The sequence below is a fragment of the Chrysemys picta genome, chromosome 7 (genome assembly GCF_011386835.1).
Source record: "Chrysemys picta bellii isolate R12L10 chromosome 7, ASM1138683v2, whole genome shotgun sequence".
Classification (NCBI taxonomy): Eukaryota; Metazoa; Chordata; order Testudines; family Emydidae; genus Chrysemys; species Chrysemys picta.
In genome coordinates this window covers 44,411,852-44,428,840 of record NC_088797.1, presented here as the reverse complement: position 1 = coordinate 44,428,840, position 16,989 = coordinate 44,411,852, and the positions used below count along the sequence as shown (strand labels likewise).

At 41.2% G+C, this 16,989-nt stretch overlaps 1 protein-coding gene across 5 annotated transcripts in view; it reads right to left on the bottom strand.

Moving 5' to 3' along the window:
- The window catches only part of NEK4 (NIMA related kinase 4), a 39,965-nt gene that overhangs the window by 15,694 nt on the left and 7,282 nt on the right, over positions 1 to 16,989 (bottom strand). For 3 of the 5 annotated variants that reach the window (XR_010589439.1, XM_005310147.5, XM_042861737.2), the window contains 9 exons: positions 14,268 to 14,375; positions 13,074 to 13,228; positions 9,737 to 9,878; positions 7,664 to 8,083; positions 6,464 to 6,517; positions 4,856 to 4,999; positions 3,711 to 3,851; positions 3,235 to 3,301; positions 2,460 to 2,566 (listed from right to left, as the gene is read on the bottom strand). Coding sequence is in view for 4 of the 5 variants with exons in the window: in XM_005310147.5 (XP_005310204.1) it covers positions 2,460 to 2,566; positions 3,235 to 3,301; positions 3,711 to 3,851; positions 4,856 to 4,999; positions 6,464 to 6,517; positions 7,664 to 8,083; positions 9,737 to 9,878; positions 13,074 to 13,228; positions 14,268 to 14,375 (1,338 nt within the window). In the remaining variant the exon portion in view is untranslated. The remainder of the gene's footprint in view (positions 1 to 2,459; positions 2,567 to 3,234; positions 3,302 to 3,710; positions 3,852 to 4,855; positions 5,000 to 6,463; positions 6,518 to 7,663; positions 8,084 to 9,736; positions 9,879 to 13,073; positions 13,229 to 14,267; positions 14,376 to 16,989) is intronic. The other 2 variants (XM_024099976.3, XM_042861736.2) reach the window with 2 other exon arrangements.

Sequence of the window (16,989 nt, the reverse complement as noted above, 5' to 3'; positions counted from 1 at the left end):
AATAACATGATGCAATTCATATCATGTATGACGCAATACCAGCTTCAGATTGCATCATTCATTGTTTTGCCTAAAAAGCAAGTACTGTCCAAACCCAGTCATAGATTTATTCATAGTTCCAGTCAAAGATGTATTTTAGTCATTTCTGGTTTAAATTGAGATCCCTTCCCTTTGTAACTCACTTATCCTCCGCCATTCCCAAGTCAAGGGTCGTATATACTGACCCAATAGCATATCTTGAAAACTAGAGCCAATCAACAATTTTAAGCATCATTTTCGTTCTCAGTGACCCAGAATTAGTAAAGTTTGACTACATTTATTTCAGAAGCATTTTGGCTGTAGAGCAGTGTTATCAAGCAATGGAGTGGTTCCAAGATGTTCAAACACACCCAAAACTACATTCCCCTATTGGGCATGGATGAGTCTTGGAAGACGGACTGATCACAGCAGTTCTGTGAAATACCATGCGATCCTGAATCCATCCTTCAGCTAATCAAATGCTTGTGTGCAAAAACCAGATGCTCACCACCCTGCAAATGTTTGGCCAGCACCCTGCCTTGTACAGAGATGTGCCAATGTGGCACAGAAGATGGTCAGTGTGACAGCAGGTCTAGAATTGGTGCCCTAGACAGAGATGACACTGATGATGACTTCAATGAATAAATGTTTTCAGTCCTACACACCAAGGATAACTTCCCTACGATCGACAAAGGTCAATGTCTTCAATGCATCTGTGAGTTAAAGTATAATAAAAAAAAAAAGTTGATTTTAAAATATTTTCTCAAATATTCATCTACTTAATTGTTCTAGGTTTGTCATGCTTGTTACCACTGTGTTTGTGGGAGAAAGGGCTTTTAAATGATATCCAACTCAACCCACTTCCAATGATACAGTACTATCAACATTTCATCCACCAGAGAACCTGGACCAGGAAGCCGGGGCAGAGACTAGAGAGTTCCTCTGCCATACTGCAAAGGGTGACACCACTGAAATTATGACTTTGTAGATTTTTACTAATCAGATGACACCTCCCTTACTTCTCCATCAGTAACTTGCCCATGGAATGAGATTTTTCTACATTATGCTCATTATGTTGGTCAATTCTCAGTTAATGACTTACTAATGACTACAATATTTTAAAGAACCATTGTTCTTAGACTACAACGTATCAGTCTTTATAAAAATAAACTGTAAATATATAAATACTTTGAAATCTATTTTTCTATTTATTCTCCAATGTCCCCCAAAATTTTCCATGGTGCTTCAAACCACTCTCCATTTGGCCCTCTCAAATTTTGTGTGTTCAATCCTGAGGACAGCATGCAAAAAACTGCACATCACTAGCATATGTAAATATAATTTATATGCACTAAACCCATCTGTCCTGGATTTGTGTGCACAGATGGGGTTTTTGCATGTAGTACTTATTTGCACAGACACTAGCATGCAAAAAGACTGTACCTGCAAATGGTTGGGGTGAGGAGAGTTACATGAACAAACAGAAGTCACACTATGAAAGTCTGGCACTTAAGTATCTTTGTTGGACCTCTTTCAAGTCCATATTTAGAAGCGTGCCTTTAAAGAAACTTCTACTTTGTGTAGTAAAATACATTTGTGATCTTACTAAAGCTATATATGAATTATGCAATGAAGATGTTAATGAAAATTAATCACTTCCATTGTAAAAAGTTTGAGAATTTGACTTAACAATTACTACTTTTGTCAGCACATAACTTTATGCATTAGCCAATAGGACTACAAATTGAGAAATAATCTTCAAATCCCAGTAAACAAACAGTATTAAGTATTCCAAGTAACCAACTGGCTTGAAAATGATTGTTGGGGGATTGTTTTATTGATATTTGATTTTCAGTGTGCCCACTCAAATGGCAGTTTTTTCATTTAATTTTTTTTTTTTTTTTTTAAACTAATTCTCTTCAATTGTGTATTTTTTTCTTTTCACAGCATCGGTTCCATAACATTTGTTTTAAGTAAATTTAGCAGATAAGCCAATCAGACTACATGAATGAACAAACCTCAGGGTATTTTGCAACTCACAGCAAGTGAAATTATTTATCCACAGTCAAAGTATAGTTGAGGAAGTGGCAGGGCGAGCTTCTCCCCAGTTATGGCTATCCATTCAATAAGCCATAACAATACTTCAGAGAGGCTAACTGACTCATTCAGTTATTTGCCTCTGCTGAGTGAATTGACCTGAATTAGAAACTGATCTTACCAAATATAAAAACTGAGTTAAAAGGTGAGTTATTGGTGTTTATTGTACCCAATGTCTTTTGCAGTAACAGCTTCAGAATAGCCATGCATTTTTATTGGCCAGGAGGTTCCTCTACGTGTACTACAGCATGTTATATTTTGTAAATACAAGCTCTTTTTGTTTATTTTTCTACTCAAATTTGGTCTGCATTTAAATATTTCAAAAGCAGATGACCCCAGTTTACCTGAGAAATACTGGGATCTGACGAGGTCTGAGTAACTTTAATAAGATTTTCCGCAAGTGATTTTGCTTCAACTACCGCACTATGTGATGCTCGTCTTGCCGCAGGCACTAGAAGGATGACATTTTTACAACGTTTATTTTGAGTATGTACAAGGGAGAAACTAAAGTCTATCAGAATGTAGGTGTATGCTCTGTTAATTCCCCATACTGCTCTACCAAGGACTCTTAATTCTGGCTTTCACCATCCCTTGCTATTCCATTCCTGACCTGGGTCTCTCCACAAAGCTTTGCCAATGCACTTAAATGATGACATTCACCACCACCTGCTATTCCAGTCCTGGGCCTCTCAAGCAGACTGCCCCTAATACCAGTTGTACAGTAGCTTTGTGATAGTGACATGAACAAGACCAAATTCATTTTTGTCAACTAATTCTGATCCTTTTCATCTTGTTTTGCAAACTGGGCACTGGTAACAGTGAAGCATTTTAGTATGTCCTCCAAGCATACTATCAGGGTCAGACATAAACTAGCCAACAAAAAACACAGGCTTCTAGCTGAAAAGTGCATTTCTTGTGGAAACGTCACATTGCCACCATTACAACCACTGAATGAGCATTAGAAAAATAAAAGTTGTGTTAAATAACTATTAACATCAAAGCTACATTTCAACTGCATATTTTTTGAGGAAGTTAATACTAAAGACCAGATTGCAAATTAGTGTTTCCAAAGAGAAGCCATCCCACTGCATCAGTTGAAGAGTTAGCATGCAAAGTTACCAGAAGGAAACATCTTTTCTTGCGATTGTTTTAGCCTCCTCCTCTCTCTTGCAGACAACGGTCGATCCTTTAAATAAATCAAACCAATATTAATAGTGGCAGTCATGGTGGTTTTTCATTTTGTTATATTTGAAATTAAAACTTTTGTCTAAATGCACCTGGAAAAGATGGCTACTAACTAAAGTTTTCAGACAGTTCAGCATGCATTGTATTAATTTTTCCATGGTGATCTTGATCAACAAACCTAATTCCTGTAGGACAGGAGCCTCCAGCCTCATTATTTCAATTAAGGGAAAGAGGAGCTGGCTTTCTTTCCTCCTACCTGATCAATCAGATGCAAGACAGAAATTTAATCACAGAGGATAACTTCTGTACATTTCTTTTCCCCACCCCACATGCTTTTGGAGCAAACTACTCAGAAGAAATAGTAAGAAAATGACAAAAATAAATATGCATATAAAATGTTCAGAACAAACCTTTGAAATTGCGCTCTCACTATTTTTAGAGCTGTTTACAGCCTCTGTGACTTCAGTGCCACGCTGATCTGCAGGGCTATAAGTTGTCTTCACATTCACATCAGGAAGCGAAGGTAAGGGCCGCGGAGCAACTGCTCTGAGCTTAGAGAGAATTAGAAAGTGATTACAGTCTCATTTCCTCTTTCAACAAATTAAAATGCTTTGAAATCTAGAACTGCAAACACCAAGCTAGCAACCCAGGACTGGGAGTCAGGACTCTTGGGTCCTATTCACAATTCTACCATTGCCTTATTGTCCCCCCCCCCCCCCACCCATACAACCACTTTTCCCTAACTTCCTTATATTCCCTGTCTACATTTAGCTAACACCCTCACAACAAAACCCTACGCAAAAACAACAACAAAAAATCATGGAACTAAAATGACATTTGAAGCTCACCACATTGTTCACTATGCTTGTATGTCATACCCTTTTCCTCCAATCCTTGGTCTGTCTATTTACACTGTCAGCTCTCTCAGGGGATAGGGATTGTCTCTAACTACACCTCTACCCTGATATAACGCTGTCCTCGGGAGCCAAAAAAATCTTACTGCGTTATAGGTGAAACTGCATTATATTGAACTTGCTTTGATCCGCCGGAGTGCGCAGCCCCCCCACCCAAGAGCGCTGCTTTACCGCGTTAATCCGAATTCGCGTTATATTGGGGTAGAGGTGTATATATTCCGTACAGTGCCAACCACAATAAGGATCCAGTCTTGGCTGGGGGTCTCTGGGTACTACTGTAATAATAATAATAATAATGTCATGTAATCTTTCTGGGCTTCAATTTGCTCATGTCCCCTAGAAGGATTATAATTTTGTACCACTGAGTGTTGAGAGGTTTACTAATTATACAGTGCTTTGAGATCCTTGGACAAAAGGCACCCACAAAAGTATATTTCCAAGGCCCACAGAGTTACCCGTTTTGTTATAAATGCAATTCTATGGATGTGTATGAAATGAGATTATACACAGACTGGAGATGGTTCAACTAGTGGAAAGGATCTACAAACTGTTACAATCTTTTTCTAGGATGGGAAGAAAACTAAGGTAGTAGTACACTGCCATTTAAAAGATCAAATTGTCAGATAAATTTTTATCTGCACCTTCTCTGAACAGACTTCATCTAGCTCCCTTTTCTTCTGCCATCGCTGCCGTGAGAGAGAAGGTTCATAGAAAGAGCTATGAGGCTGTAAGTGAAAAGTGAATTTTTCCTGAACATCTTCTGGATTTCCATGAGAGGCTTCATCCTAAAATGTAAAAATATTTTTCTAATCTTTAGGCATGTTTTCTCCTGATTCCAATATAGACTTGTTCTTGCACATACAGTAACTCCTCACTTAAAAAGTCATCCCGGTTACATTGCTGATCAATTAGGGAACACGCTCGTTTAAAGTTATGTAATGCTCCCTTCTAATGTCGTTTGGCAGCTGCAGTCCATTGCAGCTAGCTGATAGGGGCTTGGAACCAGGATGGACTGGCAGCCCCCCCATCAGCTCCCCTAAATTCCCTGTTTAGCAGCTGCCCAGCAGGCTAGCAATTGCAGCTGTCCCTCCCCCCACTGCCATGTGCTGCTCCTGCCCTCTGCCTTGGAGCTGCTCCCCAAGACTCCTGCTTGCTGTGCCAGGAGAGAAAGAACGGGGGGGGGCTAATGTCAGGGTGTCCCCCTTCCCCCTGCACCCCGCTTACCCCATCTTCCATAGAGCAAGGGGGACACACCAGGGCTCAGGAAGGAGGGAGCTTGCTGATTTAATTAACAAGGCAGTGTACTTAAAGGGGAAATGTGCATATCTCCCTCCCTTCCTGCTGCCTTGTAGAGTGAGAGAGTTAACCCTTGAGGGCTCAGCCAATTGCTAGTTCATCATTTAGCAGTAAGGGAAATATCCAATCCTCTGACTGCTCCACTTCAACCAAGCTTCACAATCATCATCACTGTGTACCAGTATTAAAGTGTAAGTATAAGAGAGAGAGAGAGAGAGTGTGAGTGTGTAGTCTTTTGTCTGGTGAAAAAAATTTCCCTGGAACCTAACCCCCTCATTTACATTAATTCTTATGGAGAAATTGGATTCGCTTAACATCGTTTCACTTAAAGTCACATTTTTCAGGAACATAACTACAACGTTAAGTGAGGAGTTACTGTATTGACAAAGGCAACTTAACCCTTTGGAATGCTATGGATTTTATCTTAATCATAACCACATAAACATCTATTTGGTTGTCAGTCTGCAAAAATGACTGCAATCTCTTCTTTTAAATTACAGACAGGAAAAAAAATCAATAAATAAAATAAACCACCCCAAAAAAACAACCAAAAACACTACATTAACATTGCAACAAGGTGAACATTTTAAATAAACTGAAGTTAGAACATTCAAAATTATGCTCCCCATCACAATTAGCATGTTAGTTGAACAGGAAACCATAAGTGTACAGAATTTGTGAAATTTGTTTATGTCTCTATCGTAATACTGCAATATACAGTTTTAGTATTTTACAACAAATACATGTTAGTAAAATTTCAGATATGTTCCGCCATTCTAATAGCAACTTCAGAAAACCAATTTGTAATGCAATAATAATCCTTCTCCAAAAAAATCAAATATTCTAGGGGAAAAGATAGTCACCAGACAACATCATTTGAGATTTCCCTTTAAAGAAATACAACTATTTTAAAGCCAACAAACTAAGCAGAACTATAATGCTAGAACACTTACTTGAATTATGACAGGAACAAACGATGCTAGAAGCTTCTCAGTGGAATCCAAGCTCTGAAATAAGAAGTTATTACATTTTCATGAACATACTAAAATAAGAGCAAGCTTAGTAAAGTGTATATATATTAGCAATGCAAGAAAGATAGGCTTTAAAAGCCTCATTCTAGAACAGAACTTGGTGAATCACTAAGTGAATAAAACAATATCCTTATATAGGATTGAATGGAAATGACAGCTGCACATTCAGGACAGACCTACAGTTTAAATCCAAGGCATAAGACACAATAGGGAAATCAACTGTATTTTACTTTAATATACTTTCATTAAGAGCCAAAATATTGCTGGCCCTGTGCATGTGCACTAGAGAGAGACAAGGGCAAAGAAGCCCTTTACCCGCTTCCCCAGCACATTCATGTAAGAGAATCATTTTGGCTACAGATGCTGAAGAGTGCAGGGGAAAGGGCAATGGTCAATGTTTCTGCATCCACCAATCACCCAAATGAGGCACTCTGGAAGCCGGAAAGGAGTGAGGGCCAGGATACTTTAACATTTTCCCCCGTTGCAAGGCTTCTCTTTTCTGTTAGTCTCATTTCCTGTTTACTCCTTCACTCTTCTCTTTAGTAATCACATCTCCATTAAACAAATTTTCCTTTCCCCTCCTTCTGTCTTCCTTTAAAATCTCTTCATCTCTCTCTTCCGCCTTCCCTTCAGTTTCTTCCCCTACATTTTCATTCCACCATCCTGCACCTTCTCTAACTCCATTTCCATTATACTCTCCCTTCTTCCTCCAATTCCCATCCCAAATTAGGGCTAAACATGGCAGAAAGAGATAGAGATGTAGGAGCTCCGAACATTTTCTTGCCTTGTCCTTTTACAACTGGAAGCAGACAATTTTTGATCCCAGGCAAGAACAATAAAGACACTTAAGGTTTGAGCCCCAGCCTTTGTCTTATACAGAAGCAGTGCTGCAGGGATACTAGGGCTTCTAACTCAGTGGCTCTCAAACTTTTTTTACTGGTGACCCTTTTCACATAGCAAGTCTCAGAGTGTGACCCCCCTTATAAATTAAAAACAACACTTTTTTATATATTTAACACCATTATAAATGCTGGAGGCAAAGCGGGTTTGGGGTGGAGGGTGACAGCTCACAACCCCCTAGTTCAACCTTTTACCAAGCACATTTAAGAGTTAAATAATTACCTGGTCATCATTTTGCTTTCGGTCCTTTGAGACAGGCTGCAGGAGTTTCAAAGTGTCATCTCCTTCATCTGCGACATCAACAGCAAAGTGCTTAGAATCCACAATTTCAGTTCTAGAACCTGGCTTTGAGTTTTGCTGTAGTCGGTCTTCCTTAGTCTGTGGGCCATTAGATGTTATTTTAGATTCTACTTCACTAGGAATGCTTAAGCACCTTGCTTTGTTATCCTGTAGTAAGTGATCACTTTTAGAGTTCCTCCTTTCAGACAGTAAAATATCAATATCCACTTTGCTAATTGTTGCTATGGAAACTCCTGTGCTGTTCTTCTCATTCTTGTTTGCATTTTTTTCAGGCTCAGCTACTGGTTTCTCTGAGGGATAAATTTCAAAAGTTTGATCTTTGATTAAATGTTTTTCTTCATTCTGAAATTTAAAAAAAGCAGAAGTGGAATTACCCTCTGAGGAATATTTTAAATGCTGCAAGAAGTCACCTGCATACCAGACAGTACATAAAGTGATAGTGAAACAAAATCATAATCAAGTACTATTTGGAAGCATCAATAAGGGGTATAACAAAGACTCTCATAAGCTTTTAAGTCTGATGAGAAACTTGGCACTTCAGATGTCAACACAGCCTATTCCATAAGCAAAGCACCCACTTTGCCCCTATGATCACAAGTGATAAACCGGGTTCTCCTAGTAGCTCTCCAAAATGTATTAAAATCACATGTTTAAGGCTTCAATATTAAAACTAACACCAACTGGCAAACAGTGCAGAAAATGAACAGAGGGCAAGTGATTAATCTTTGTGACTCAATCTATTTAGATCACTGTAAAGCAGTGGTTCCCAAACTGGGGTTCGTGAACCCCTGGGGGTTTGTGAAATGTTACAGGGGGTTCTTGGGGGAAAATTCCCTAATGGCAGATAGAGCTGTCCCTAGGGACCCCGGGCAGCATGGGGCCAGCAGCCCAGAGCCCCTGGACTTCCAAGAGCCAAGCAGATCAAAGCAAGCACATCTATCACACTGAGGATATTTAAACTTCAAGACTCCTTACAAGAAATGGAAAGGGAGGTGCATATTTTTTGCTGTTTTAAAAATTAAATAGGCAGCAAGTATTGTTTTTTTAAATTATTATGAAGGACAAGTTTAAGCTTTGTTGTAATGTGCATCGTTTGCCTGGACTGCTCAAGACCTGCATGCTTGTGTAGGAGGAACTTTTTGAGTTGGCTTCTTAAATACCTTCAAGCTGTTTCACATCTGATACTCCTTGATGAAACATAGGAGCCTTGTTTTATAACAGGCTTATTCAAAGTGATATAAGCTACGAAAGTGAGATCTTGGAAGAGTGTTGCTGTTCTCATAGTGTAATAAAAATACTGTAGTGATAAATAGTGTGTAATAAGCATGTCGTAAAAACAAATTTTATATTTCCAAGATCACTACTTTTATAATTTATACTCAGGTAAAGGAGAAAATCCCTGGAAATATTCATCTTTAGGAGGTGGTTCACGAGACTTGACATTTTAGTGATAGAGGTTCACAGGTTGTTAAAGTTTGGGAACCACTGCTGTAAAGTATTTACCTCGGGTAACAAGCAATTTTCCTCAAACATATAATTGATTTTCCAGTCACAAGCTGCAGCACTGTCAACATTTGCCTGTCATTAAACATTTGCTAGCATTTCTGTTAGTCCAGTGACTTTCGATACTCTGCTGGGTACACAGTGTCACAGCATTCACATGATTGTGCCACATGCAAAAGTTAATGCAACTGTAAGGTTAAAAAAAATCCACGACAGCTTCACAGAATAAGGATTAAGTATAATGTTTCATGAGTATCTTTCAGTAAAGACCAGTGCAATTAGTTTTACTGATCTGTGGCTATTTTCTCAGCTCCATCTGTAGATGAATACAACTCCTCTTCCCCTTTATATGTAGTTTACAGAGTTTTATTGAATACAAATATATTAGGAAAACACAAAGCATTTCAAAATATATTTTTATATCATGTCACTGAACATTTACACAAATATTAAAACAAAAACAGATGTATCCTTTGGAAAAAAGTAACTTACGGCTCTATATCTCCTGGCTTGCTCAGAGGGATGTTTTTTGGGTGTGATGTTTCCATTATTAGATCCAGTCTTCACTGAGATGACAGAAGCAGCACTTCTGGGTGTAGAATCAGATATTTTCTTATGATTTTTGGCTGTTTTTCTTTAAAGAAAATGGCAACAACAAAAAAAGGACAAAGGGTCTAAGGACAAAGACTTTAAGATGTTGTGGTTTAGACTACCTTATTAAATAGATGCCATCCAGCTACAGAACCCTTTCACATTTATAGAAAATATTTTAAATTTCCACTGATTACAGAGTTTCTATCTGAAGTGCTAAACACTGGGCTTGATTTTCTCTGCTTTGTATCTTGTATAACAGTGATCTCCAACCTTTTTATGCAGAAGATCACTTTTTGATTTTAAGTGCAACCCAGGATTTATTCCAGCACTGCCCCGAGGCCCCGCCTCGCTCACTCCATCCCACCTCTCTCCGTCGTTCACTCTCCCCCACCCTCACTCACTTTCACCAGGCTGGGGCAGGGAGTTGTGGTTCGGGAGGTGGTGCAGGCTCTGGGCTGGGTTCGGAGCATGGAAGGGGACTCCAGGCTGAGCCTGGGGTAGGGGGTTGGGGAGAGGGAGGGGGGTTGGGGTGCAGGCTCTAGGAGGAAGCTCAAGGCAGGGGATTCAGGGTGCAGAAGGGGGCTCGGGGTGTGGGCTCCCGCAGGACGGCACTTACCTCGGTTGGCAGCGCAGAGGGGCTAAGGCAGGCTCCCTGCCTGCCACACATGGCACCTGGAAGTGGCCAGCACACCCCTGCAGCCCTTGGGTGGGGAAGGCAGGGGTCCCCGCGTGCTGTTCCTGCCTGCAAGCACTGCCCCTGCAGCTCCCCATTCCTAGACAATGGGAGCTGCAGGGGAGATGCTTGCACATGGAGACATCCCCTTTTCCCCTCAGCCGTTCCGAGGGCGGCATGGGGCCGGGGCAGGAGGGAGCCTGCCTTAGCCCCACTGCGCTGCCGGACTTTTAGCAGCCAGACATCACAATAAACTGTCAGAGGCTCCAGGATCGACCAGTTGATCGCGATCTACTGGTTGGTGACCACTGCTGTATAGTCATTTTCAGCTGTGCAAAGTTAGAATGTTAGTGGTACTTTACTTGAGTTGGTAGTAATTTATATTCACTTTGCATAGGTGTAAGTGACTGCACAGTGTACAAACTAGAAGACAATAAGGCTCATCCATGAGGGGAAATAAATATTTGGCAATTAAGTTTATTGCCATTATGTCTCAAAAACTGGGAGTAATGAAGTGGTTAACCAAATCTGATGACAAATTTTATATTCAACTTTTTTGTCCAACATCTAGTTAAAAACAAGCAAATAGCAAAAGGAACTTGTCTTTTGGTGATTTTAGATATGATGAAGTGGCCTTAACACAGACTGATAAGGAAACGCATGTGACGACATACATTTCACATCCATATTTCAGATTTATTGTCTGTCTTTATCTCACTTTTCTATTCAGTGCAAGAATTGATCACAGATTTACTGTAGAACTTGGAATTTGCACAGAGTTTATTAACCAGATGATTTGTAATTTTCTCAAATGTCACAGAATGGTTTCTAATTTTTGCCATCATCTCCTCTCAACTTGTGAGCTCACTCTGGTCTGTGTATGCTAGAATGGTCAGAAGGAGAGAAGCAGTCCTGTTTTTGTTTTATTTAAATATGAGATGCATGAACTGGGATAAACGCAGCGACTGGGGAGAGTTCGTCTCTCATTATTCAACATCCTCTCTCCCATAATCCAAGCTTTTCTCTCTCTCTCATTGTCTGGCACTGAATGAAGACCAGCCTCCACAGGCTCTCACATGTCCCAATCTGAAAGCTACTTCCCCCTCTTCTTAAGCAATCATGATGCTCTTCCTCCAGCCAGAAAGAGAAGTAAACAGACCCTTCAGAACAGACCCTATGGGTATGTCTATACTGCAGTTAAAAACCCACAGCTGGCCCATCTCAGCTGACTCGGGCTCGTGGGGCATGGGCTACAGGGCTGTCAAATTGCATTGTGAATGTTTGGGCTCAGGCTTGAGCCCAAGATCTGGGACCCTGTGAGGGGGAGGGTCCCAGAACCCAGGCTCCGGCCTGAGCCCAAAGTCTACACCAAAACTCTACAGTCCCGTGCAGCCCAATGAGCTCGAGTCAGCTGACATGGGCCAGCTGCAGGTGTTGAATTGCTGTGTAGATATACCCTAATTCTACTCTGTGCATTGGTGGAAAGGTAGTGCTCATGCAGCTATCTTCCTTTCGTCCCACAATCCAAGTGTATCACAGCTGCAAGAGACTTCAACCTTATTAGTGCTGAGAGTCTCCAGATTACTCCCAAAACCAGGTCTTCTCCATTGCTCCAGCCAAGCTACCTTAGATTTTTAACTTTATCAAATTGAGGATTACAATGGGATTCTCCGGTTGTCAATAATAAAAGAACAACCTCTGATTTTCAAATAAGATTGTTAATCAGGGAACAATCTATGTGGCACATCACTTTAAAATTCTCTATGCCCAGAATACTTTGCCCTTTATAGCAGTTACCTTTTGAGGATCTAATTGTTTTAAAATATTAATTAATCCTTACAACTTTTCTGTTAAGTAGGTCAATATTACCACGACCATTTTACAGATGGAGAATACAGACAGACAGGTTAACCAACTTGCCTAAGGATCATCAGTTCCAGAGCTATGAAGAAAACCTGGGGTGTCCCAATCACGTACTCTAATGAGTAATCTACTCTCCCATCTTTCACAATATACTAAAATCAACAGTGGACATGAACCAAACAACATGGCATTTCCCCCCCAAAATAATGGATACATTAAGAATAAGGTGTTTAGTTTTTCTATAAAAAGAAATATTGATTCATTGCAGTTAAGTGCTAAGTGCTCCAAATTAGGGCAGCCAAATACAACTTCTAACATTTATTCAGGTAAGACTTTTCTGTCTGGCTGGTTTCAAACACTCAAAGTGAATGAACAATAGGAGGATTGACTTTCTGAAGGTAATATGCAATCCCAAACTTAAATCCACTTTCCTTCTACATAGGCCTAATTTGTAACTAATTTCCATCTTCTCTCTTAGTTGTCTCTGGTTATAGTTCTCAAATAATTCCTTCCCTCAACAATCTCAAAAGATCCTTTCTGCCCCATCCCCTGCAGTTACACACAGCAAAACTAACTTCAACATCCAGCTCCGAAATCTGGAACAAATTGTAAAACAGTGATTACAACATTATGCTCAACAATCTGTTACCCAAACCAATACATTTATTTTATTAATAGTTCTATATAAAATTATCTTACGCTTTTGTGGCTTCCAAAAACAGAGAGATTTGGCGCTTGATATACGGTTGCCTTAGTATGCTTTTCACATTGGGTCTTTCTTCAGGCTTTTTGCTAAGCATAGTTCTTATTAGTTCTGCCAGTTGTGGACTGTAATCCTTTGGCATTGGTGGCAGCTGTAATTGTATTGAAAGGATACATCGTATTATGAGAATGAATGGATTGCTAATGTTCATAATAGGAAGCGGATTGTTTTGATGATGACATCAATGTACAGCAAACAAAAACCATTTACACATTTGCCTACAGGAATTGCTGCATTATTTGAGCATTAGGGCTCGGATTCAGCTAGGTACTTAAACACATCCCTAACTTTAAGTGCAGTAGTCCCACTGACATCAATAGGCCAAGTGCTTAAGTATCTTACTGAACAGAGGTTTGTGTAAAGTTTAATGAAAGAACTCTATACAATTTTTTTCTTAATGATCAGCTAACCAAAAAATACTGCCAATATACACAAAAGATTGCATATAAGAAAATTAATTCCCTGGTAAGCTGGATTCAGAATTTTTAAAGCAAGGTATTGAAAGCTAGTCAGTTGTACTTTCTAAGATTTGCAAATGAAAATTTAGTCACAGAGAATCTTCAGTTTATTTAAAACATTTTTATTACAGCTGAAGATCAGGATTTAAATGTGTTTTTATAACATGCCAAACCAAATAAGGAACTAACATTGAGCTAAAGTAATCCAGCTGTATATGTCAAACAAGAAAATACCCTGAGAAGATTCTTTGCATAATGTTAAAAGTGGGAACTTTATAGTCGAAAGTGCCGAAGTGACTTATTTCCTCCAATCTACTAGCTGCACAAGGTGAATATAAGAAAATTCTAGTGATACCTTAAAAAGAAACTACTTTCTGGATCTGCCATTACATCAGTAGGTACCCACATCTCACACCAAACATTAGAATGGACAGGATGATGCAGTGTTCCCATCACACGTGGGGAAAAAATTATACTAACCCCACAAATTGGAGTTGAAATTCTTACTTTTGATTGAAAACAGTTATCTCAAGTTCCAGACACAAGATGGGACTACAGGTCTGAATATACAGATTTTGCATGATTGAGTAACCACATCAGAAGGGTCTTCATACTGTAGCATATTTCCAAAATGTTTTCACTGAACTAAAACAACTTTAGATCAGTTTTTACCTTTCCTTCAATAATTCGATAAACTAAAGAGTTCATGTCTTTAGCGTTGAAGGCATGTTTCAGTGTGGCCATTTCATAAACACAACAGCCCAGAGCCCAAACATCAGACTGTGAAAAGAAAACCAGAAAAATCATCATAAGCACTTCAGATGCAATACTGAAAATTTACTTTTAAAAAAGTAGATAATATGCTCCTGAACAGCCCATTAGGAACAGACTGTTATGCTGAGTTGGCAGCCACTATAGTTAAGATCACAACCAAATTCCACTATAAACTTTTGGTTGTGGCCTCAGGTAACAAAACTGGTTTATACAGAGTATGGCCACATTGACTCTGAAGGGTAAGGAGAATTTTTCTGCAAAGCGTGAAGAAAGTTGGTCTGTTACAGATCATTAAAAAAAAATCCTGATTTCAAATACTGGCTTGTCTCTAACATTTCTTTGAGTTCCTTTAGCTCCCAAGAGTTCTGAAACTAATTCTTTCTTCAGACTTCCCATATACAGTAACTCCTCACTTAACGTTGTAGTTATGTTCCTGAAAAATGTGACTTTAAGCGAAACGATGTTAAGCGAATCCAATTTCCCCATAAAAATTAATGTAAATGAGGGGGTTAGGTTCCAGGAATTTTTTTTTCAATCAGACAAAAGACTATATTAAACTAACAATTTAATACTGGTACACAGTGATGATAATTGTGAAGCTTGGTTGAGATGGAGGAATCAGAAGGTGGGATATTTCCCTTCCTGCTAAATGATGAACTAGCAACTGGCTGAGCCCTCAAGGGTTAACTCTCTCACTCTACAAGGCAGCAGAAACGAGGGAGATATGCACATTTCCCCTTTAAGTACACTGCCTTGTTAATTAGATCAGCAAGCTCCCTTCTTCCTGAGCCCTGGTGTCCCCCCCAGCTCTATGGAAGATGGGGTAAGGGGGTGCAGGACCGGGGGGGGGGGGGACACCCTAACATTAGCCCCCCTCTTCCTTCCCTCACCCCCCCCCCCAGCAAGCAGGAGTCTCAAGGAGCAGCTCCAAGGCAGAGGGCAGGAGCAGCACATGGCAGTGGGGGGAGTGACAGCTGCAATTGCTAGCCTGCTGGGCAGCTGCTAAACAGGGAACTTAGGGGAGAGGGGAGCTGATAGGGGGCTGCCAGTCCACCCTGGTTCCAAGCCCCCACCAGCTAGCTGCAATGGGCTGCTCTTCCTGCAAGCAGTAGACAAAGCAGGCGGCTGCCAAACGACATTAGAAGGGAGCATTACACAACTTTAAACGAACATGTTCCCTAATTGATCAGCAACATAAGGTTAACTGGGACGACTTTAAGTTAGGGTTACCATACGTCCGTTTTTTCCCGGACATGTCCGGCTTTTTGGTAATCAAACCCCCGTCCAGGGGAAATTGCCAAAAAGCCGAACACGTCCGGGAAAAATACCGGCCGGGCACTTCCCCTCCCAGGCTCCAGCTGCTCTGCTCCGGCGGCGCAGGGTCCGGAGGCATGGGGGCTGCCCAAAGCCAAAGCGCTCGGGCAGCTCGGCTCTTAAACAGAGCTGAAGAGTCAGGGGAGGAGCAGAGCAGCCGGAGCCCCCAGGAGGGGAAGTGCCCAGCCGGGGGCGCAGGGTCCGGAGGCATGGGGGCTGTCCGAAGCCCGAGCGCTACCGGCTTCACGGTTTGCCGGGCAGCCTCCAGACCCTGCGCCCCCAGCTGGGCGCTTCCCCTACTGGGCTCCAGCTGCGCTGGGGAAGCACTGGACGGGGGCGCAGGGTCTGGGGGCTGCCCAGCAAACCATGAAGCCGGTAGCGCTGGGGCAGCCCTTTTTGCGTGACTGGGAGGGAGGAGGGGGAGTTAGGGCTGGGACTTTGGGGAAGGGGTGGAGAATAGGCGGAGTTGGGGTGGGGAAAGGGCGGAGTTGGGGGGCGGGGAAAGGGGTGGGGCCAGGGCCCCGTGGAGTGTCCTCTTTTTTTATTTTTTAAATACGGTAACCCTACTTTAAGTGAGGAGTTACTGTAGTTACATCTCACTGAAATCTCAGCCATAAACTATTTGTGAATAATATAGATTGCAATTAAGCAAAGTTATGTCCATAATGTTTAAGTCCCAATCCTGTACTGTGAACTCCACATGCAGATTACTGCACCCATGTAGAATTCCAGACTTTCAATGGAGTTCCAAGCAGTGTAGCCGCACACCAACATGAATCATGAGCTTCATAATGCATGTGCATACACGTGAGGGAGAGAAAATATTTTACTCACTGGTGGCCAGCTGCAGCTTGGAGAAAACTAGAAGTCTTTCTATATTTAATTATAGTAACAGAAGTTTTTCCTTAGTTCACGTTTTTGGTACATGTGGCCTACAGCTGCGATTTAATTAACGGAGGGGCATACTTCTGGTTTTTTTTTAAATATGCAATGTAATATTTCAGGGCCATCCCTAGCCATTTGGGTGTCCTACTCAGCCCCCCAAGCCTTCCCCCCCCCCCAGGGCCTGGGAGGCAGGAGCTGTGGGGGGCCACTTTTGGGGGCCTCACAGGCCCAGAGTGGCCTGGGGAATTAGTGGGGGGCTGGGAGCAGCCCGCTCCGCTTCCCTTGCCCCGGCCCCAGCCGTGTCGCTCGGGGGAGGAGGCTTGTTAGGATATAGATATTCAGGCCTGTCTGTAAAGGCCTATACTTTAAGAATTTAGATGTATTCTTATCACTTACCTAGTTATAGAGGTATAAAAGAAAG